The 23570-nt window shown below is 45.4% G+C and overlaps 1 protein-coding gene and 1 pseudogene across 1 annotated transcript; one reads left to right on the top strand and one right to left on the bottom strand.

The window, feature by feature from the left end:
• Positions 1–7272: 7272 nt before the first annotated feature.
• Spesp1 (sperm equatorial segment protein 1) lies at positions 7273–21865 on the top strand. Its single transcript, XM_028780309.1, has 2 exons — positions 7273–7484; positions 20524–21865. The coding sequence occupies exons 1-2, from the start codon at positions 7424–7426 to the stop codon at positions 21687–21689; spliced, it is 1227 nt and encodes a 408-aa protein (XP_028636142.1). The 5' UTR covers positions 7273–7423; the 3' UTR covers positions 21690–21865.
• LOC114631917 lies at positions 14022–15623 on the bottom strand (annotated as a pseudogene).
• Positions 21866–23570: the final 1705 nt, after the last annotated feature.

Below are 23570 nucleotides of genomic sequence, written 5' to 3'. Positions count from 1 at the left end.
AGGAGGAGGAGGAGGAGGAGGAGGAGGAGGAGGAGGAGGAGGAGGAGAGAGAGGTCTATCTTCTTAAGATCTTTCCTATTATCTGTGTATATTTTACCCTTCAGAAACTGAATGAGTTTCTAACTGAACTTGTGTTGAGGACTTCTTTGAAGTTTATCCAGGTGACAGCTTCGTGGAGACTTACAAAACATCTTTAGGTCACCAGCATCACCCTTAGATTGTCATGAGGTCTGACACTTACAGTCATAATGGCAGTCTTCCTGGACAGGATTAAATGTATGCCAAGGACCATGTGCTCGGGTCCCCTTTCAGCCACACCCATCCTGTTTATTAAAATCATTCCATGATTAGGGGCCGGAGAAATCGCTCAGTTAGCCTCTGGGGAGCTGGCTCAGTGGTTAACATCTGGGGAGCTGGCTCAGTGCTTAACCTCTGGGAGCTGGCTCAGTGGTTAATCTCTGGGGAGCTTGGCTCAGTGGTTAACATCTGGGGAGCTGGCTCAGTGCTTAACCTCTGGGGAGCTGGCTCAGTGGTTAAAAGCACTGGCTGATCTTGCAGAGGAGAGGACTCAAGCTCAGTTCCCAGCATCCACAAGGAAGCTTACTGTCATCTGCAACTTCAGTTCTAGAGGATCCGATCCCCTCTTCTGCCCTCTTCTGGTGCACACATACATGCAGGCAAAGTACCCATAACATTAAATAAATCACTCTAAAACAAACAAAAACATTCCACAGAGCCAATTTCAAGTCCTCTATAGCAAGTGAAAAAACAAAACAAAAATCCCATTTGTCTAACTAGGGGTCAGAACCTGGCAAAAGAGGGCACTTTCCAGAGGTAGCTATTGTGCCCCAAGATGGATGTGGTTTTGTAAGCTGATTTCAGTCCTGGGCTGTGTGCAGAGCAGCTGCACTGCAACAGGAGACTAGAGTGAATGGGCAACATTCCTCAAACCAGCCTACAGGGGAAACAACGCTTTTAGCATGCAGAGGCTTATTAAATTATTCTTATTGAATTGTTTAAAAAACATTGCTGTGCGATATTTGGTGAATTTAGAATGTGAACCATGAAAGGGAATGCACAATAAATAGAAAAGCATTTATTGCTACAGTGTAGCAAAATCAAATGCCAGTTTCTAGATTCTCAGCAGCAGGTGCTCAGAAGTTAGCAGCCAACTCTATTCACTCATTAGCAAGGCTCTGCTGCCCTCGTGTGGTGGAATTACTTCTCTGCCAGAATCTGTGACTGTCCTGGAGGACTTTGTCCTTTTGTCTTCCCAACTCTCAGACTGGACTCATCCCCAAAGCAAACTTTTCTGCCTCAGCTTTCTAAGTACTGAAGTTATAGGGACTAGGCACTAGACATTACATGTATCTTATAGAGAGTACCTTTAAAAATATCATTAGATTGGTTGGGTGGATGGATGGATTGATGGAGACGTGGATGCCTCCATGGCTAAAACACTTCCTCTTCAAGCATGAGGGCCTGAGGGTTTTTTGAGACAGGGTTTCTCTGTGTAGTTCTGGCTGTCCTGGAACTCACTCTGTAGCGGGCCTGAGTTTGAAACCCCAGGACTCACATAAAAAGCCAGGCATGGCTGCATATGGCTGTACCTCCAGAACTGGGAAGCAGAGACAGGCGGACTTGAGACAGATCATCCCAAACAATGAGCTTCCAGTATAGTAAGAGACTCTGTCTCAAAAGCAATTCAGCAGAGAGTGATAGAGGAGGATAATATGCTATTCTGGTTAGTTTTCGTCAACTTGACATAAACTTTGGTCCTCTGGAAAGAGAGAATCTCAAATGAAGAATTGTTTCTATCAGATTGTCTGTGAGCATCTCTATGGGACAGTTTCTTGGGGCAGCATATTATAGGTGGTGCCATCTTATGGCAGATGGTCCTGGATTGGAATAAGAAAGCAGGCTGAGCTGTGGGGAGCAAGGCAGTGAGCAGCATTCCCTAGGGCTTCTGTCTCAGATCCTGGCTTAAGTTCCTGCTGTGTCTTTCCTCAAAGATAGGTGAACTTGCAAGCCAGATAAACCCTTTCCTTTCCAGGTTGCTTTCAGCCAGTGTTTTATCACAGTAACAGAAAGTAAGCTAGGTCTTCTGCTCTGGCCTCCAAATGGTGTCCCCCCACATTCACATTCACAGGTATGCTGCACACATTCAAGAAGATAAGGGAACTAGAGGGGACAGATTCAATCATGTACACACTCATTTTATAAAAAAGGTTTACTTTTATTTCTACTTAAGTGTCTGTGTGTCGATATGTGTACATGCTGTGTAGGTGTTGGCAGAGCACACAGATCCCCTGGAGCTGGAGTTACAGCTGGTTGTGAGCCTCCTGATGTGGGTGCCAGGAACTAAACTTGGGTCCTCAGGAAGAACAGGAAGTACTCTTAACTGCTGAGCCCCAGATGTATTCATTTTATAAGTATTGAGACTGACTTATTTTCCCAAGCACTGGACCAAGCGAGGGTGAAGTGACATTTGAGGTAAGGGTGTGAGAAATGCATTGCCACGGAGTAGGCAGGGGCTCCAGTGTGAACAGCTCACTTCTATCCGGGAGAACACGGGGTGGTCACTGGGCAGTGTATGATGGACTTCCTGAGTGTGCATCTTCGTCTAGAGAGACACGTGTGTGTCTGGCTAACCAGGTTTACCCCAATCTATTGGACTGAGAGAAAGAATAAAGTGCAGTAAATGCAAATTTTGAATGTGCTATGTCCATCTAAGGAAGGAGTCTAAGGAAAATCTTAGATTGAGACCTCAGAAAAGAGTGGATAGAAACTTTCCTGGCTCACTGAAAACCAAAATAGAATGGTTTAGCACACCCCATGCCTATGTGTGTCTCTCCTATTTTCTTTTTTTGTTTTTGTTTTTTGTTTTTTCGAGACAGGGTTTCTCTGTGTAGCCCTGGCTATCCTGGAACTCACTCTGTAGGCCAGTCTGGCCTCGAACTCAGAAATCCGCCTGCCTCTGCCTCCCAAGTGCTGAGATTAAAGGCATGCGCCACCACCGCCCGGCCTCTCCTATTTTCATATGTGTGTGCCCATACGTGTGTGTGTGTTACATTTGAATACATTTGTGTTCATGCACACGGAGGCCAAAGGTCAGCATCTCCCTTAATCGGTCTCTGTACGTTTCTCAGAGCTGTCTGCTTTGTCTAGACTGGCCAGCTAGCAAGCTCCAGGGTTCCTCCTGCCTCCATGTCCCCACTACTGGGCTTACAGGCACTGAGTTACCACACCTGGCTTTTTATGGGTACGCAGAGGATCAGAACAAAGGTCCTCATGCTCACAGAGTGAGGACTCTTCCAGCTGAGCCACTTCCCCAGTCCCTGGGTGCACAGCATTCTAGACAACAGAGATAATTTCCCTGGCTTAATTTGTTCAGGCTGTTGTACCAAATAACACCACAGGCCAGGTGATTGAAACAACAATTTATTTCAAATACTGGGAGGTGGGAGAGTCGATTTGGTGTCTGATAGAAGTCGCCTTCTTCACAGATGACTGTTGTCCAGTGTCCTCCCACAGAATCTCTGGGGTCTCTGTTTTAGGGTACCAATCTCAGTCATGAAGGTTCAACCCCTTGATCTATCTATCTCTCAAAAGTTCCATCCCTTTCTCGTCTTGGTGAGGGCTGCGATTTCAACAGGGGACTGGGGGTGGGGGGTGGGGGGTGGGGAATGGATACCTTAGGTCCGTGTTTTCTTTAGATTTGACTGTCTCTGTATTACAAGCTACGGTTATCTTAGGACCTAAATTCTCCCCCTAAATCTGCTATAGAATTTATATCACAGTGTGTATATTATGTTTCTGCTTTTGTTACATATTCCAAGTTGCTTTCCAAACAGTCCCAACTGTTTGGTTCCAGCATGCTGCTATATTTGGGTTGAGCACTGCTGGGGAGCCTCGAAGACTCACGAACCAAGCCTGAAACAGCACCACGCAAGCTGTCACGACTTTGTTACCTCTTACTCATCCCTTGACTCAGCTTGGCTTGGCTTCTTCCCAGATCACTTCACCGAAACTATTCCTGTCAAGGGCCTTGTAGCTGATGCTAGCCCTAAGCCTGTCTTTGTGTCTGCATCCCCCACTCTCTCTGTCCACCGCCCCCACCTCTGATTGTCTTTTCAGAAGTCTAACAGTCTGAGACTCCTCCATGGCGTGCCTCTGCTCTCTCGGTTTCCTTACTCCACTCCTCCCTTGTCGGGTCCTTGCCGGCAGGTCCAGGCGAGAGGAGAGAGGTCCCGATCCCGCCGGGCCTCTTCTCCAGGACTGAGCAGCGGGATGGTGAGTGTTGGGCAACCGGTGAACAACTACATCGGAGCTGGGAGTCTTGTCGAAGCAGGAGCTCAACTTTATTGCATCAGCCTCTCGCTTATATAAACTCGGAGCACAGGGAGGGGATTTCTGGTGGGGTGAGAGGATGTAGGAGGCAGGGAAGGGTGACTGAGGGTATGGGGTGACTGACAGGGCCAATGGCAAAGCTTTACATCAGCAATGGCAGGGCAGAGGCAGGGCCAAACAGGTCTAGCTGAGTCACCCCAATACGGAGGAAGTAACTGAGATAGGTCAGGCTTAGGCTCTCCCACAAGGCCGCAGAAACTCGAGCCAGGCTCTGGTTTGTCCACAAGGCCCAAGCCAGGGCCAAAACGGGGCCCAACACTCCCTGGAGTCCTTCTTTCTCCACTGTGTCCTCTCTAGCCCGCCTGTCTCCTGGCAATCCATCCTAGGAGCAGGGTCTGCTCCACCTGCCCTTCTTTCTTGATCTATCTCAGACAGCTGTGCTTCCAGATGCTCACGCCTATAAACCCTATAACCACGACTTCGGCTTTCTTCCTGGCTAACTCCTCACTGGACAGACCACTCTGGTTGGAGGTCCCAAGCCCATCCTTACCTTAACAGTATTGAGCACAAAATTCTTTATCCTTCTCCACCTCCATATGTCCCTACATTGCACATTTCAGTAAATGTTCATCAAAACCCTAATGATCTAGCCAGAAATCTGGGCATCATCTTGTATCATCCTGTACATTTAAACAATTCCCTAATCTTTGTTTTGAGACAGGGTCTCAGGTAGCCTAGGTTGGCCTTCAACTCTCCCTATTTTTTTAAAGATTTATTTATTTATTTATTTATTTATGTTATGAGTACACTATAGCTGTCTTCAGACACACCAGAAGAAGGTATCCAATCTCATTAGGGATGGTTGTGAGCCACCATGTGGTTGCTGGGATTTGAACTCAGGACCTCTGGAAGAGTGGTCTGTGCTCTTGACTGCTGAGCCATCTCTTCAGCCCCCTCCCCCCACAAATTTATTTATTTTATGTATATGGATGGGTACACTGTTGCTGTCTTCAGATACACCAGAAGAGGGCATCAGATCCCATTACAGATGGTTGTGAGCCACCACGTAGTTGCTGAGGATTGAGCTTAGGACCTCTGGAAGAGCAGTCAGTGCTCTTAACCTGCTGAGCCATCTCTCCAGCTCCACATATAAATATTTTTCTTTCTTTTTTTTTTTTTTTCCAAGACAGAGATTCTCTGTGTAGCCCGGGCTGTCCTGGAACTCACTCTGTAGACCAGGCTAGCCTCGAACTCAGAAATCCGACTGCCTCTGCCTCCCAAGTGCTGGGATTACTTTTTTTTTTTTTTAAATGAAACTATTCTATCCCTGGGTATGCACCTGAAGTGAGCATGCCGCAGAGAGACTTGTACATACATATTTATTGCATTGTATTCACAATAGCTAAGGCATAGAGCTGGCCTAGACATCAACCCTTGATCCTGTGTCCACCTCTCTAAGCAGAATCTTATTGATTTTAACTCTAAACATGTCTCAGACACGACCATATGCCACATGCGCCGAATTGTCTGCTACCAGGAGTCCAGGTCCCCAGCGGCATCCCAGAGTCTCCTCACTAGATCTTGCCTCTACTCTGCTTTCTTCAACATCTTCTGGCCTCTGCGAGGAAACCAAACCTCTACAACCACATCCTCCTCCTTCTAAACATTTTTATTTTTGCTTTATATATGTGAGTACACTGTTGCTGTCTTCAAGATACACCAGCAGAGGGCATCCAATCTCATTAGGGATGGTTGCGAGCCACTATGTGGGTGCTAGGAATTGAACTCAGGACCTCTGGAAGAGCAGGCTGTGCTCTTAGTCACTCTCCAGCCCCAATCACATCCTTCTAACCACAGCCTTCCTTAGCTCAGAACCTTGAAATATCTCCCCATTGTCTCAGACTGAAATCCAAGTTCCTTGTTTCTAACACAGAGATTTTACTACATGTGAATTTTAAAAGATTAATCATACAGAAAAAAAATGTATAGTTCTACAGATTTTAACCCATAGAATCGAGTAGCCACATGACTATAACTCTAAAAAAAAACCCAAACAAACAAAAACAAAACAAAACAAACAAACAAACAAAACCAAAAAAAGTTCTCTCACTGAGACTGAGGAGTAGCTCAGGCTGCAGACTGCCGGTCTAACTCAGGGGAAGCCCTGGGTTCAATCCTCAGTACATCAGAAACCATACATGCTGGTCCATGTGTGTGCCTGTTTGGAAGGTGGGGGGAGAACTACCATTAGTTCAGGTCATTCATGTGCACACTGTAGTTCCAGGTCAGTCCAGGACAGAGAAAACCCTGACTAATTCTCTTACATTATCCATTTATAGTCAGATATTTCTCCATCATTCCTAACTCTTTATTGTCAAAGAAACGCGATATAATCTTTACAGATCAAAATGACAACTAAAGTCCCTTACGGAGCCTGCAAAGTCCCTACCTCCTCTTCCCATCATCTCTACCCCCAACTCCCTCTCCCACTCTCCCATCCCTCACCCTAGACACACACACACACACACACACACACACACCCCCGTAGCTAATCATGTAACGAATCTGAACTACCTATAGCTGAGGGTGGGGGGCTCTCAGCCTTCCTGCAATTGATCCTTCACTCCCATTTCTTTTGGGGGCAAACTGGTTGGTGGTGGTGGGGTGAGTTCTACAGCGGTTCCCATCATAGTCGGCTCTGTGTCTTCTCTAGGTCATCTTTTCGATCAGACACCTACTTCTGTGCAACGGCTATGTGTTCAACCGGAGATTGCCATAGACTGCCACTTGTCCAGCTTCTCTAGCCCCTACCCTAAGGGCCTGTCGCTGCAGGTCGCCATCGAGCCACTCCTAGTCCGAGCCACAACTAGTCCGTGCTGAGTCCCAACACGCATGCGCAAACGCACGCGGCCGCCCCGCCCCCATCCATTCACTGGGGCAACCGTTGCGGGGCGCCAAGGCCCTGACGTGGGACGGTAGGCCGCTGACGTCCCCTCCTTTCGGCCCTGAGGTACCCCGGCCTGGTGGCCCCAGGACGTTCCCGTCGGATGGCGGAATGCTGTGAACGACGCCCATGAAGCCGGTGGTCCTAGTTGCGCTGTGGCTATGGCCTTCGTACCTTCTGGCGTATCCAAGTGAGTGATGTGCCTAGTGGCACTAGGTGTTTTCCTTTCCTTACACCGTCCCACCCCGCTGTCACACACTGGGTGCCAAGTGTGTCACTCCAGTCCTCATCCTGCTCCTCCCGTTGTCTTCAGGATGCTCAGCTCATAAGCTGGCCTCGCTGTGCCTCCTCCTTTCAGCCTGGACGCCCCTTAGGTGATACTGTTCATTGCCCAGGACCCAAAACATTATTGCAGCCTGGGCTTGAATACTTCGTGTTTTGTTGGAATGCAACCACAGTCATTACTGTATGTATTGGCCATGGCTGTTTTCCAGCTTTAGAACAGCAAGTAAGGGCATGCTGCACAATTCTGACTTGCAAGGACTGAGAGGTTTACTATCCGGCCCTTGACAGTAAAGGACTAGCGGGTCCTTGCAGTAGAATTTGAAGGGAATATGTTGAGGGTAGGGATGTGTCTCTCTTTAGTCTTCTGGAAGAAAAGAATTCAAACAAAAGACACTGACAGTTTAAACAGAAGTGTATTAGACAAAGCAAAGCACTCCAGAGAGAGACTGGAGTGGTCTGTTTCCAAAAGGAAAAAAAGTCACAGTGGGTTCTGTACTGTGACTTTAAAAAAAAAAGTTTTGCCGGGCAGTGGTGGCGCACGCCTTTAATCCCAGCACTTGGGAGGCAGAGGCAGGTGGATTTCTGAGTTCGAGGCCAGCCTGGTCTACAGAGTGAGTTCCAGGACAGCCAGGGCTACACAGAGAAACCCTGTCTCGAAAAACCAAAAAAAAAAAAAAAAAAAAAGTTTTAATGAATATTTATGAGGTAGATGGCATATTCATAGGGTAAGGTTTCCTCTCCAATCATGGTAAATGGAATCTCTCTTTTAGAGTATTTCTTCCCATGTTTCCCTAGAAAAGGCCACAAAAAGGAGGCAGTTGCAGACTCTCTTAATTGCACATGCACGAGAGGCGTCCTGATAAGCTGGGAACAGCTCTGCTACAGTTTGGAGGTGGTTAACCACAAAAGAGATGCTTTGACTGTTGTTGTCTTGGTTACTCGTCTCTAACTGTTGTTTTCTCTGTGTGTTGTTCACAGACATGTGGAGGCCGGGGGATAACATTAGGTCTTGTTCCTCAGGCTCTCGCCACCTTGTTTTTCTGTTTGGTTTGGTTTGAGATAGACCTGGAACTTGCTAAATAGTCTGGGCTGACTGGTCAGCAAGCCCCAGGGATCTGCTTGGCTTCATTTTCCCAATGTTGAAATTATCGGCATGCACCTCCAGGCCTGGGTTTCTCCCCCATGGGTTCTGGGGATGGTACCCAGGGCTCCACAGGCAGCTTAGCCATCTCCTAGCTCTCCCTAACCTCCTTCTGAAACTTGCCAAGGTCCAACTCACGACTGTTAGTTATCACAGTCACAGTAGCTCCAGGTTTGGTGAGATGCCTTGTCTCAAGAAATAAAGCTGGGTTAATGAAATGAATGGCTCCTGAGTGAACGAACACAAGCCTGGTGGTTGGAATTCAATCCCTGGACCTCACAGTGGAAGAAGTGCTAGGGACCCAAAGTGAGCCTTCACGTGCTAACCAGGCAAACGTTCTACCAACTGAGCTTTGTGCCCAGCCTCCAAGTCTCTTTAAACCATGGCGACTGGCTTCCAAGAGTTGCTTTGCAGGCTCTCAGGAAGACTACAGTGTGTCAGAATTGCCGCTGTTCTGTGAGCAAGACATGTTGCTTGGAGCAAGCCCATCTTCTACGTGTGCATGGACTTGAACCTAACGACAAAAAAAAAAAAAAAAAGAAAAAAGAAAAAAGAAAGAAAGAGAAAAACCCCAAAACCAAAAATAAAAACTCACATAGCACACAAAGACATTAAAATTAAATTAGATTTTATTGTTCAGTCCGAAGCCTGACTAATATGAACATAAGTCCTTTTTTATCCATCAGCGAACGCTCCATTCCTCTTTAATTAATAGTAAAAAGTTAGGGCTGAGTAACACAGTGGTCCCTTTTCCAGTCACTCTGAGGATATTCCAGCTATGAGTACAGCAGCCTGGTGAGTTTGAGCTGGAAATGTGTCAGCTCAGTTATTTCAGTTAGCTTGAATTCGAGGCAACAACTTCACACAGCACTTAGCAAGTCTGTTCTCTGAGTCTACTGCATGACAGGTCTGGAAAAGAAACGAACTTGTTGTCTGAAGTTACGGACTTGAGGCCAGGCTGGCTCGTTACTGAGTGATGGATGCTCAGGTTTGCTTCCACACACACGAGTTCTTTATAGAATAAGGCCACCCTGTGTTTCTTGTGCTTGAGGTTGTACGAATCTTTTAATAATTAGCATGTAAAGCTTGTGGTTAGATTTTGGTGTGTTGTCTACAGTGTCTGTGTGAAGGTTGACAGGACAAAGTAAAGATGTACAAGACGCATGAGTTCACTGTGTGTGTAGGTGTGGTGGTGTGTTTGTGTGGACCTCAGTAGATAACCTTCACCGTTCACTCCTTTGAAAACGGGTTTTGTTCGCCACTATGGACACCAGAGATGCTCCTTCCCTCCTCCTACCTTGTGGAAGGAACACTGAGTAAAGATACACAATGTGGAGTACGGCGGAATACGGCTTTACTCGGGTCTGGGGATTAGAATTCAGATCCTTACACTTGCATGTGAGCTTCTACTTGCCAAGTCATCTCCCCAAGCCCATGAATCCTCAACGTACAAAGGTCAGATATACTCAACATTTTCATCTTTTATGTGAGTTTTGAAATTCATCTTTTTTTTTTTTTTTACCGAGCTACCATGTTTCCCAGTGTTGTATATGATATTTTACTACAACCTCAAACCCAGCAGGCATTCATATCAAACTATGCGTTGAAATTAGCAATATGGTTTGACTTTAAACTCTTAATGTTTAAAACATATTTGAGCACATAGACAAATACAATGCATTTCATATTGAAGGGTACACTATTTTTAATTCCATTTTGGCTTACTGTTTGTTTGTTTGTTTGTTTGTTTTTCGAGACAGGGTTTCTCTGTATAGCCCTGGCTGTCCTGGAACTCACTCTGTAGACCAGGCTGGCCTCAAACTCAGAAATCCACCTGCCTCTGCCTCCCAAGTGCTGGGATTAAAGGCGTGCGCCACCACCGCCTGGCTGGCTTACTGTTTTTATAGTTTCTTTGTTTTTTGTATAGTTTAGGTCGTGTGTGTGTGTGTGTGTGTAGTGTGTGTGTGTGTGTGTGTAGTGTGTGTGTGTGTGTGTATGTGTGACAACCTTACGGAGCCATTTCTCTCTTTCTACCCCTTCATGGATGATTCTCGGCTTCAAACTCAGGTTAACAGGTACCTTTCCTGACTGTGCCATTGTGTCAGTCCTGTGAACTACATTTAGCCATCAGGGTAAGGTTTTCTGACCATTTCTCTTGTTTTCTCCTCGGTTTTCTTTTCATCCCCAAGAGACCTTTTCCTGGGGGGTGGAATTCTGGGTCGGTTATTCCTCTCCTCCTCTTTTGCTGGCACTCCAGCAATATGAAACACTTCCTTCCAACCTCGGAACTTAGATTAGAATCAAGCTTGTCATTCAGTTTCACCTGCTTTTCGTGTGTATGTATTGTACACACACACTTCTCAATGTGTGTGTGTGTGTGCGTGTGTACACGTGGGTGTGAGTGCACAGTGAAGTCAAGTGTCTGTCCTGATTACTCCACATATTTGTTTACATTAAGATTTGTATTTGTTCATTTTGTTGTGTATGTATGAGTCTTTTGCTTGCATGTATATATGTATACCATGTGCATTCCATGATACCTACGCAAGTCAGAAGAGGGTATTGGTTAGGTCTTCCAGAACTAGAGTCGTGGATGGTTGTGAACCACCCTGTGGGCTCTGGGAACCTAACCTGGTCTTTCTACAAGAGCATCAGGGGACTCTGGTCACTTTTTTTCTTACTTTTTTCTTATTGTCCAGATTGTACCATCAGCCTGTCTCACTCACTGCTCATCGGACCTAACCCCTGGCCCCTCCAGTTTGCCCTTGAGTCTAACCAATGAGTCTATTTCATATTTGTAAATTCTAGAACTTTATTGTGGTTCTTTTGTTATCTTCCATTTCTTCCTGAGACTTTACTATTTGTCATTTGTTTCAAGCTTGCTTACTGCTGCTTTTGTTGCTGCTGCTGTTGTTGAGATAAGGGCTAGTGCAGCATGCTTGCCTCAGAAGTCTCTCAGACGTAATATGTAACCAGGAATGACTTTGGTTTGTTACCCTGCCTGTGCCCGCGGTGTTGGGAGGACAGGTGTGCACTAGCATGCCCTGTTTTTTGTTTTTTTGTTTTTTTGTTTTTTTGTTGGTTTTTCGAGACAGGGTTTCTCTATGTAGTCCTGGCTGTCCTGGAACTCACTCTGTAGACCAGGCTGTCCTCGAACTCAGAAATCTGCCTGCCTCTACCTCCCAAGTGCTGGGATTAAAGGTGTGCGCCACCACTGCCCGGCGCATGCCCTGTTTTTAATGCCCTGCTGGGGATCAAGCCCAGGGCTTCATGCATGCTCAGCAAATATTACCAACTGACCTACCTCGGCAGCCCCACCCCTCCTACTGAAAAGATTTATTTTCAATTTTATACGTAAGAGTGTTTGTCTGAATTTATGTAGACCCCCAAGGAAGCCAGAGGAGGCAATTGGATCCTCTGGATCTGGAGTCAGGTTGTGAGCTGCCATGAGGGTGCTCTGAACAGAACCTGGGGTCTTCTACAAGAGCAACAGACACTCTTAACTGCTAAGCTATCTTTCCAGGCATCTCGTCCTTAAAAATATATCTATACATATTTGAGTTTCTGGGTTTCCAGATTCTTCTTCTCCCTTGGTGGGTCATATACAGGAGAAAGTAACCCAGGGACTACCGTTTTCTCTCCTGAAGTCCTTGGTTGGCTGGCTTTCTTTTCGGGTATGTTTTAAGTAGGATGCACAGGGTTTTAACCCGTGCTTAATGGACACAAGAAGGGGAATGGTACCCATTATCTTCACAGAAGCAGAAATCCAGATACGTGGTTTTATTGGAGGCTTTTGGAAGAGACAGTGTACTTTATAAGTAAACAATAGCCAAGTAGGGGCTGGAGAGGTTGGCTCCAAGGTTAGGAGAGCATCTTGTGCCTTCAGAGGACTGCAGCTGGGTTTCTACCACTTATGATGTTACCTCCAGGAACTCCAGTTCCAGGAGATCTGACGCCCTCTTCTGGCTTCTGCCAGTACTACACACATGTGCACATACCCATACACAGACACATAACAAAATCTATTTTGAAAAAAGACCAACCAAGTAGGGCACCAAGAGAATTTTGTCAACACCTGTAGGGCACAGTGGAGTTATGGGATGGTCTGTCTTCACCGTTTCACTGTGTCCAGACACATCAGCACTCCATTTACAGTGCTCTCGGCATAGTATTTCCCAGGCTGTAGAAAGATTTTAGTTATTAAAAGAAGAGAGATTTCTAAGTGATCCTCAGGGGTACCACACATCTGTCCACATATGGATAGGATTTTATCTGTGCAGAAACTTAGAAACAAGGAACTTAGAGTATAAACAAATGTAGGCTTTTTGGGATTTGCTTAAAGTGGCTCATCAGTTTAACAGATACTCAGTGTATTCTACTTTACAATGACATTCTTCTCGGTTCAGAAGGTGTTTGGTGTCATCTTATATTTTGATTGTTTGTTTGTTCGTTTAACATTTGTAGATAAGGGCTGGCTAGATGGCTCAGAGGATAAGGGCACTTGCCACACAAGTCTGGTGACCTGGGTTTGATCCCTGGAAGCCACATGGTGGAAAGAGAGAACTGATTCCAAGTTGTCCTCTTATCTCTTCATACAGGGTTTGGCACGGGTGCCTCCCCTCTCACCCATATCATGAACATCTATCCATAGCAACAACAACAACAACAACAAATTTTACAAGTCTGTAGACAAATACACATTATTAACTTTTTTTTTTTAGTTTATAGGTTCATAATTAAGAATATCAGAAAATATGCCATTAGTGTCAAAAGTGTAATTCCTGTTACAGATTATCAGAGAATTAGAACAGTTAAAAACAATAGAAGCCAGAAGTTGTGGTGCATACCTTTGGTCCCATCACTTGGGAGGTAGAGGCAGGAGGATCTCTGTGAGTTCCAGGATAGCCAGGGCTATGTAAAGAGACACTGTTTTAAACAAACAAAATCATTTAAAAAAAAAAAAAAGAACTCACAAAACTGTGACAGCCCATTACAGTGGAGAAATCAGTGGGTCTTTGTAATTAAATATGGTGCTGTATATTTTGTTTAGCGGATTTCTGTGCTACATTTCAAGTAAGGTCCCATACTTTCCTCTGTGTTTTCCAATGTAGTACTCAAAAAGAGTTATTTCAGCTGATGTGCAAAACTCTAGAATTCGAGTGAATTGAATGTATTTGCTTCTCAGTTTTGTATTCTGTGAAAAAAATCACATAATCATAATACAAATAGAGCATACACAAAGACAACAGCTTTTTTTTTTTACTTAAGCAGCCTTTAATGAAAGCCGTGCATGAGATGTCTCTACTCCTGCATCTTCTCAATCATTTCTTCTTTGTATTTGCCCTTCTCCTTTCCTACTTGCCGGGACTTGGCTTTCCTCTCCAGGATCTTCTTGCGGTCCTTGTCCAGCTTTAGCCTGGTGATAACCACCTTGCTGGGGTGGATGCCCACGTGGACAGTTGTGTCGTTAGCCTTCTCTCGCTGGACTCACTCAATGTAGATGACGTATTTCTTCCTGTACACTTGGACCACTTTGCCAATCTGCTGGCCTTTGTAGTGTCCTCGAACAACCTGAACTTCGTCATCCTTTCGAATGGGCATAGACCGAACATTATACTTCTGTCTCAGTTCTTTGGAAAGAGGGGAAGACATGATCTTCCTCCGAATGTGAGACGGTGCATTGAAATGCCGTTTGTGGTTCTTGCTTTGGTCAGAAGTCACGAAGGGATTGAATTTCGTTTTCGCGGCTGCGATCCACCGATGGCTGCAAAAGGAAAGAGATCCACACGCGACTTCCCAGACAACAGCTTTTTAAAAAGTTAAGTTTAACTGGTGTCCCACACCTGTAATCCCAGCACTTGGGAAGTGGCAGCAGAATGATCAGACGTTCAAGGTCCTCCGTGGCTAAACAGTTCAGACCAGCCTAGGCTCCTGTATCAGGGGACAGGTGGGGCAGAGGACAAATAAAGGAGAAAACACAACTCTTGACTTATAAGTTGTCACCAAATAGCTCTAGTAAGTGAAGTAGTAATACCTATTAATAAATGTAAAATTGTTATACACTCTAGTTCTTTTAAAACTAGTACATATTAATCATACAGAGTAATGAATTCTATTGTAACATATATGTAATAGATTTTGATCATGTTACCCCCATGAAATTTAATTCTTCCAAATGATATTTTTCGGTTGCTATACCTATGTGGTCATGAATGCTCAAGAGTCCCACATGACATTTTAACTCTATTAGAGACACAGTCACAAGTGTTCTGACTGTTCCATGAATCTTTAGTTGACACCCTTGAGTAACCAGCACTCAAGGCAGGAATCTCAGGAGGCTGAGGGTACAGCACAGTGGCAGAATGCTTGCCTCGGATGCATGAGGCTCCAGGTTCAGTTGCCAGCATGGCACATGCACAGTCCAGACTACTTTATAAGCATGATATTTTAATGTGCGTGACTATTTCAACTCTAGTACAGAAAGCTGAGTGGCTGGAATTTCTAAGTTTACATGCCCTATGAGATTGGGTTTATCTAGAAAGACCTTGTTCTGATTTTGCTCAGGGTTAAGTCAAAGGTAACAAACTTGCCTTTACCTTAGTGTGGCATGAACCTCTGTAAGTGATGCTGTCAGTCAGTCTCCAGTTAGACCTTGTGGAAACAGACCATTCAGTGTAGATTCTCCTCCACATGTATACATAGCTCTTATTTGCCAAAGAGAACCATTTAACAGTAGAGCAAAATTTTGTAGTATTTATTTATCTGAATTGCACATACTATTCATGTGTGATCGTGCCACCTTAGGCCCTCACCACTTTGCCAGCGCCTTTGTGGCAAGTCTTTCAGAAAGTGAGCAGCCTGTGTCCGCATACCATCTGTTCTGCTGATGAGCTGAACAGTCATAGCAGCCACCTTTCCAAGTGGCTTCTCCTCCTTCTTTTTTTTTTTTTAATGGTTTTCAAGATAAGGTTTCTTTGTGTAGTCCTGGCTGTCCTGGAACTCACTTTGTAGAGCAGGCTGGCTTTGAACTCAAAGAGATCCACCTGCCTCTGCTTCCTGAATGCTGGGATCAAAGGCGTGTGCTACCACTGCCTGGCTTCTTTTTCCCCTTTATCAAAATGCCACTCATTATGGTACCTGCATATGCCAAAGGCTCTGTGAAAGGGAGAGACTGCAGTCTTCCTAACTCCTGTCTTCCAGTGCACCCTTCGGCATGGCAGCGACTGACATCCCTACAGCTGTCACTTGCTATTGTCTATCCTGTGATCAGTTCTCCCTGCTCTGTTTTTAAAATTGCAGAAAACTCAAGCTCAGCTGACACCCTCAGAGCTGAGGTTCCAGCAGAACCCTGAGCTTCCGAGCAGAGAAAACAGCACTGTTTCCTAGCACTGGAAACAGTGTCCTGACATCTCATACTGCAGGGGATTCTTGTGTGCATATGCACTCACTTGTGTGTATGTTTGTAGTGTACACGCGGGCATGCATATGAGGGCCAGAGGTTGGCATCAGGTGTTTTCTTCTATTTTTCTTCACCTATTTTCTTTGAGACAGCATCTCTTACTCAGCTGATTTGCCAAGCTTAGCTGGGTGACAAGCCCCCAGACAGGGGATCCTCCTGTCCCTCCCTCCCCAGTGCTGAGAGGATGCCTGATCAGGTTACATGCGTGCTGGGGATGCAGTCCTCAAGGTTGTGAGGCAAGCCCTTTCTTTACCCACTGATCTATCTCCACAGTACTGGGGGCTTCTTAACCTTAGCCACGGTCTGGGACATGCTGTTTGCTTAGGTATACAAGTGGTGAAAACAGCAGCTGTATTGTGTTGGGGTCGACCACAGGAAACGGTCAAGGTGTTGCAAGTGACTCAGCTTCTAGCAGGTCGGCCTGCTCTTTGTAAGAATTAGAAGTGTATTTGCTTTTTTAGAACTTCCTGTAGAACCGAGAAAACCAGGATTTCACCATGGTGGGGTTTTGTGTAAGGATACTGGAGTCTCTCCTTTTACCTGCAAAGATTTTTACAGGGCTCAAATGATTTGCAAGACTGGTCTTGATTAGTGGTCCCAGGAGTCTGAGATGCAGGGATGTGTTAGAAGGGCAAAAACAAGAGGGAGGAAGCATGTGAGGTGGGGATGGATTCAAGAATAGAATGATCCAGAGACCCAAGGGTGCATTTACAAGGAAGAAAAGTGAGGTAGGAGGTAGGATGCCTCTGTTGCTAGGCAGCCACAAACAGGCTTTTTGGTGTTTCCAGAGTAACCGCAGAGGAGGATAATGAGCACTTGGGATGTTTTTAGAAATCCCATCTAGTGAGCACCTCCTTCTCCTGTCCTTTGGCATCCTAACTTTATTTAACCTGGGTATTCTGTTTGGAGTCTGAAGAGACAAGCTCATTTACTGCAGGTCAAGTGGGTCCTAGAGTAATTTTGAGGCAGTGCCCCCTGCAAAGCCATTACGCCTCCGTTGACTGCACACTCTGGATTGGCCATGGTTAGCCCAACTGTTTGCTTCTAGTTGCCTAAAACAGATAATCTCTCAAAAATTTTAGAAACAACATCTTTTACAGAAAAAATGAAATACACATACAAATAGAAGTGGTGTCATCAAAGCTCTCTCTGTAATAGACCTCTGGTTAATCTGGGACTGCTGACGTCCCCACTCATATCCCTTCTCCCCTAACCTCCCTGCCCCCCGAATCCTTGTACTTAGTTTATTTAGAAGCTAATTCTAGACATCTTATAATTCTACCAGTAAACAGTTTAGTATGAATCACTGATGTATAAGGATGCAAAGGAACATAACGGTAGTACAGTCATTCTAAAAGGTAATACTCAGGGGCCAGGGAGATGACTCAGTTCCTATAGTCAGTACACTCACGAGGCACGCACAGATACTTAATAAAAACAGAGCTAAGAAAAAAAAATCCTGGTTTTTTTTTTCCCTCAAATTAAAGGCAACAGAGAGGAAGCACTATTTGAATACCAAACATATCAAATGAACAGAAAAAAAAAATAAATGAAAGAATCAAAAACATTTGGGCAGCAGTCAAATATGTGAACCATTGGCTTTTGTGTGTGTGTGTGTGTGTGTGTGTATGTGTGTGAGTGAGTGAGTGAGTTGTGGCTGTGGAGGCCAGAGGTGTCTTTCCTTGAGCACCATTTGACACATATTGAGATAGGATCTCCCAGTGGTCAGGAACTCTCTAAGTGGGCTCCGATGTCTGGCCAGGAAACCCCAGGAATCTGCTTGCCTCTGACTGTTTCAATGTCCCCAGCACTAGAATGACAAGGTTTATAACTATGCCTGGCCTTTTGTGTCTGTGTGTGTGTGGGGGGGGGGGGGGTGTCTGAGGATCAAACTCTGATCCTTGGCAAAGGCAGTTTCTGAGACAGCTCTGTGGCCAACTACCCCCAATTTCTTATTACGTATTTTATGTAATATGTTTTATGTGAGATAAGAGAACAGACATAGTACCTTTTGTTTTTCCCATTTGTTTTTTCTTAAAGAATCTATTTTTATTCACTTTGCATCCTGACTTCAGCCTCCTCTCCTCTCTGACCGTACGAATCCCTCTCCCATTGCTCCCTCACCTTCTCTGAGGAGAATTGGAAGCCTCCTTGGGTACCAACCTACTCTGGGACATCTAGTCTTGTTTTGTTTTTGTTTTTTGTTTTTTTTGTTTTGTTTTGTTTTTTGAGACAGGATGTCTCTGTGTAGCTCTGGCTGTCCTGGAACTCACTCTGTAGACCTGGCTGGCCTCGAACTCAGAAATCTGTCTGCCTCTGCCTCCCAAGTGCTGGGATTCAAGGTGTGCGCCACCACTGCCTGACATCTAGTCTTAAAAGGACTAGGCACATCCTCTCTTGCTGAGGCCCAGCTAGGCAGTCCAGGTAGGGGAAGGGGATCCAATGGCAAGTCAGAGACAGTCCTTGTTCTTCTTGTTAGGGGACCACATGAAGACCAAGCTGCTACAATACAATGTAGGAGGCTTAGGTCCAGCCCCTGCATGCTCTTTGGTTGATGGTTCAGTCTCTGTGAGCCCCCATTGCCTAGACAGGTCTTTTTGTGGTGTACTTGATCCTTCCAGTTCAAGTGTCTTTTGTTTAAGAAAATATCAAGGAAAATACTAAAGTCACGCCTCTAGAAAGTGGAAGAGCAGAGAGCAGAGACCAGCCTAAGAGTGTCAGCCAACCTCCATGGGACTGCGTTTGTCTGACTCAGTCTTCCCGACCTGAAAAATCTAAGCTCAGAGCAATCCACATTATAGAGTGGCTATACACAAATGCATTGGGTTTTTTTTTTTTTTTTTTTGGGAGGGAGTATTTGTTTGGTTTTGTTAATAAAAAAAAATCAATAAAAGAGAAAAAGAAATCCTTAAAACTTTCAAAACAGGGCTGGGCTATGCGTCAGTTGGTAAAGCGGTTGCTATGTGAACGTGAGGGCCCACGTTTAACTCAGAGCACCTGTGTCAAAACAAAAGGCCAGTGCAGTGATGTCACCTATAGTCCCTGAGCTGGGGAGGTGGAGACAGGAGGACCCCTGAGGCTCCATTCAGTGAGAGACCCTGTCTCAAGAAATATGGTGAAGAGCAATTGAGGAAGACACCTGGTGTCAACCTCTGGCCTACACACACTTGCTCACACGTGCACACAGCTTTTAATGGTTTGCTGTGTTTAGTAATTGGCATTCCTCGAAGCCAGTGCACCACGTGCCCATTTTACAGAAGGTATTAGCTGTAAATAATCAAAAGAGCACACCTAATTCCAAACAGGGTAAGTAGGAAGTGAGGAGTTTTGAAACTCTGTTTTAATAAAATTGTAAATTTAGGTAATTTAATTATACCTCTCTAAACATCTGGCTCCTAAAAGTTTAATAATTGACTCCAGTGAGCCAGGGTGTGTCTACTGTAGCGCCCTACAGGGTTCGATAACATGATCAAGAATTTTAGTTTACGCATTCCATCGGCAAGCACCAACCCTGACATTATTAATGATATTCTGTTATGCTTGCAGACAGGACCCTAGCGTAACTCTGAGAGGCTCCACCCAGTAGCTGACTGAAATAGAGACTCACAGCCAAACATTGGACGAGGAGCTCATGGAGTCTTATGGAAGAGTTGAGGGAAGGACTGAGGGCCCCAGAGGGGATAGGGACTTCAGAGGAAGATCAATAGAGTCAACGAACCTGGACCCTTGGGGCTCTCAGAGACTGAAACACCAACCGAAGAGCATACCCAGGCTGGACCTAAGCCACCCACACATATGTAGCAGATGTGCAGCTCAGTCTTCATGTGGGTCCCAACAACTGAAGTCGGGACTGTTTCTGAAGCTGTTGCCAGTCTGTGGATCCCTTTCCCCTAACTGGGCAGTCTTGTCTGGCCTCAGTGGGAGAGGATTCACCTAGCCTTGAAGAGACTTGATGTGTCAGGGTGGGGAGATACAGAGCGGGGTGGGGGGCTCCATCCTGTCAGAGGAGAAGGGCAGGGGGTAAGGGAGAGGCTGTGAGGGGGAACGAGGAGGAGGGGGCAGTGACCCGGATGTAAAGTGAATAAATGAATAAATTAGTGGAAAAAATAATTTTGGTTTAATAAGTTGGCTACTGAATCATAAATTATATGGAAAACAAACATAAGATGATATAGAAAAGGGCACACGGTGCAACTCTGGCTGGCCTGGTAGTGGGGAAACGGAACTTGATCTCTGTATTTAAGAGCTAGCATAGAAAATGAACTGTGGTTAGCAGATTGTATCATTGTGTCACGTGTAATAACTGTTACTTACTGTGTGTTTGATTTTTTTTTTCCCCTCAAGCCATAACTGTGTTGCCCGATGAAGAGCAGAATTTGAATCATTATGTACAAATTTTACAGAACCTCATAATGAGCGTTCCCACCAGGGAGCAGGGCTTTGGGAAAAAGTTGAAGTCCTCAAGAACTGTGGATGGTGCAGAGCCGAGGTCACTGGCGTCTGAGGTGCTACTCACCCCTGGGTTAGTCTCCGCTCAAGAAGTCACCCCTGAGACTGATGTTCTGATCAGGCCCATCGAGGGAAAGTCAACTTTCCCTACGAGCGGCTACACGCTGGCGATAGAGAGGAGAAAGAGAACCGAAAGTACAGCATTCTGGTCCATCAAGCCAAACAACGTTTCTATCGTTTTACACACGGAAGAACCTTTTATTGAAAAAGAGCCGGAGCCGGAACCGGAACTGGATTCGAGGCCGCTGGAGCCTGAGCCGGAGTCGGAGCTGGAGCCGGAGCCGGAGCCGGAGCCGGAGCTGGAGACTGAACCCCGGCAAATGTCAGAGTCCGAGGAAGACGTAGAGACTAGCACACCGCAAAACAAGGTGCTAACGGGGACCTCACGGATGTCATCCATGGCCACCCAGCCAACGAACACCCAGGGAACACGTATTACTGTAACAGCAAAGACCAGCAGCAACCTGGACATCTCCACAGACTCCGAGGATGTGCCCCAGCTCTCGGGCCAGTCGGAAATCCCGACTGCTGAAGACCTCTCTGGACGTCACTCACTGAGTACGAGACATGAGAATATTTTGAGAAAAATTTCCAATATTAACGCACAGATTCAGCAGGGGCTTGTTGGTAACAATAATAGTCCCGAGTACAGGGAGTTCATCAAGGCCTCCAGGGATCACCTGAAACGGAGCCTGGCCCTGGCCGCAGCCGCTGAGCACAAGTTGCAACAGATGTACGGATCTAACGTCTTCCCAGAGGGACGGACCAGCGACCCAGACGATGACATGGAAATGATTATCAATATGCTGTACAATTCCAGGTCCAAGTTGTCAGATTATTTCAATATTAAGCATGTACCATCAGAGCTGAGAGAAAAGGCTAGTATCGTGATTGCTGTGTTGAAAAAAATATTATGTGTAGATCAGGTAGAAATGCAAAGCCTCATTAAGAAGCTGTTAAGCAATAATATGAAAATCCTAAATATTCTTAATGTCCCATGACCAAATTCATTTAAGCAAAGGGCTTGTTCACAGGAAAATAAGCTAGTGATTTCAAAAGTTGCCTAAAATATTTTCTACTATAGTTCCATGTGCTAACATCCTCATGTGTCATAGCATAAAATATTTTCATATGCACTAAAATCCTACTAATTTTTAAATAAAAATTTGCTTCCTGAGTTTGTAGTTGTTTTTTTTTTTTTTCTCATTAATTTAAGTTGTGAAGAGCTGGCCTCTACAGTGTTTCAGATTTGCTTCTACTTAGTTCACAGAGTGCTTCGGCTGTGTCATGTAGCCAGTTTTAAAGAACTGCTTACAGTTTTGAATCCACTTGCAGAACATCTGGTTTTCTGTTTGAATGCTACACTCAAGGCTAGTGTCGGGATCTCTCCCATGGGGATGCATTTGCTTCCTTGGAAAGTGGGTGATATATTGGGGTCATTATGAGGGACCTTAGCCTGGGTCTGTAACGAGGGTCATCCTCACAATTCCCTCCCTTGCCTTGCATACAAACACATTAAGGATTTACAAATCTTTTGATAGCAAGTATGACTAATACGGGTTAGGTTGGCTGTTCAGTGTAATAACAAGAATGCAGTTTTGTTCCAGACTTGACCAGTATTGTATCCAAGTTCATTTACTTAGCCCTCATTCATCAAGCCAGTCGTTTACACATCAATAAAGATTGACCCTCTGCTAGAACAAAATGCTAGGCTTTGGGAATAGAGTGAAGAGCTAGTTCCCTCTCTCTTTGAGATTACAACCGGAAAGCTAGACATTGAACAACGTTTTCCATATTTTAAATTTTCAGTTGGGACACATATTATGGAAAGTAGCTATCTAACTTCATCTAGAATATTCAGAGACGTGGCCTCAGGGAGTGGCATTTGAGGGGAGGTCTGAAAGACAAGGTGTGCTTGGGAGAAGAGAATGTTCCAGGTGGAGGAAGAACGTGTGTGTGTGTGTGTCTGTGTGTGTGTCTATGTGTGTGTGTGAGTGTATGTGCGCGCGCGCGCACGGGTGTGTGTGTGTGTGTGTGTGTGTGTGTGTGTGTTGAGCTGAGGCGGAGGATAGCACGTTCAAGAAGTGCCTAGCGTATACAAAGGCCAGAGAGAACATTCCAAGACAGAGCAGGCACAGAAGGTCAGGAAGAAGCTGGCAGGCCTGGTGCTATGCAGTAGCCATCTCATTATCATGTGCTCGGCTTTGTATCAGGCACCCGTGTGTTTAAAGGCAGCACTCTGGCTACACAGTGTTAGGGGCAGGCTGAGGTGGACAGGAGCTGTGCAGGAGCTAGGTTGCCTTGAATTGCATGGGAGGAAGTGGCAAAAGCTGGAACAAGCAGAACCAGTGACTGGGGGAATAACAGTGACCAAACACAGATCCCCATAGGGCTGTGGTGTAAAGTGCCTATGGATGTTTGCTTTCACAAAAACCACTCTTCACCGTGCTTTCTAAAAATAACTTACCATGAAAAACTGTAAGCATTGCGAAGATGAGCGGTGACGTGGTGACAGTACACAGCCAGTGTGGACACTTGTGTTCTAATGAGCAGTAGGGTCTGTCTAGCCCTCCCCTCCCCCACTTCCTGTATGCTCAACTGGATCCCCAAGACTTACCATGTCCTCTCCGGCTCACACCACATGAGGCTCTCTAAGCTTTTGAAGAACACTTTCCAGTGTGTCACAGCAATGTCATCCCGTGGAGTTAGCGGTATCTAGTCAATGTTTATAAAGTGCTTAGACAATGGGGAATTTGGAGTTTCTTTGTATGAATCAAGATTAAATAAAGTTCACACGTTGCTATTGCCTGACTGGACTCAGACTTCTCCTTTAATTGAAAGATCCTTTCCACGCTTCCCTCCCCCTCCATTTGAAACTTATT

The sequence above is a fragment of the Grammomys surdaster genome, unplaced genomic scaffold (genome assembly GCF_004785775.1).
Source record: "Grammomys surdaster isolate TR1022 unplaced genomic scaffold, NIH_TR_1.0 368, whole genome shotgun sequence".
Taxonomy (NCBI): Eukaryota; Metazoa; Chordata; class Mammalia; order Rodentia; family Muridae; genus Grammomys; species Grammomys surdaster.
The sequence above is the reverse complement of the archived record's forward strand: the minus strand, read 5'-3'. Positions and strand labels throughout refer to the sequence as shown.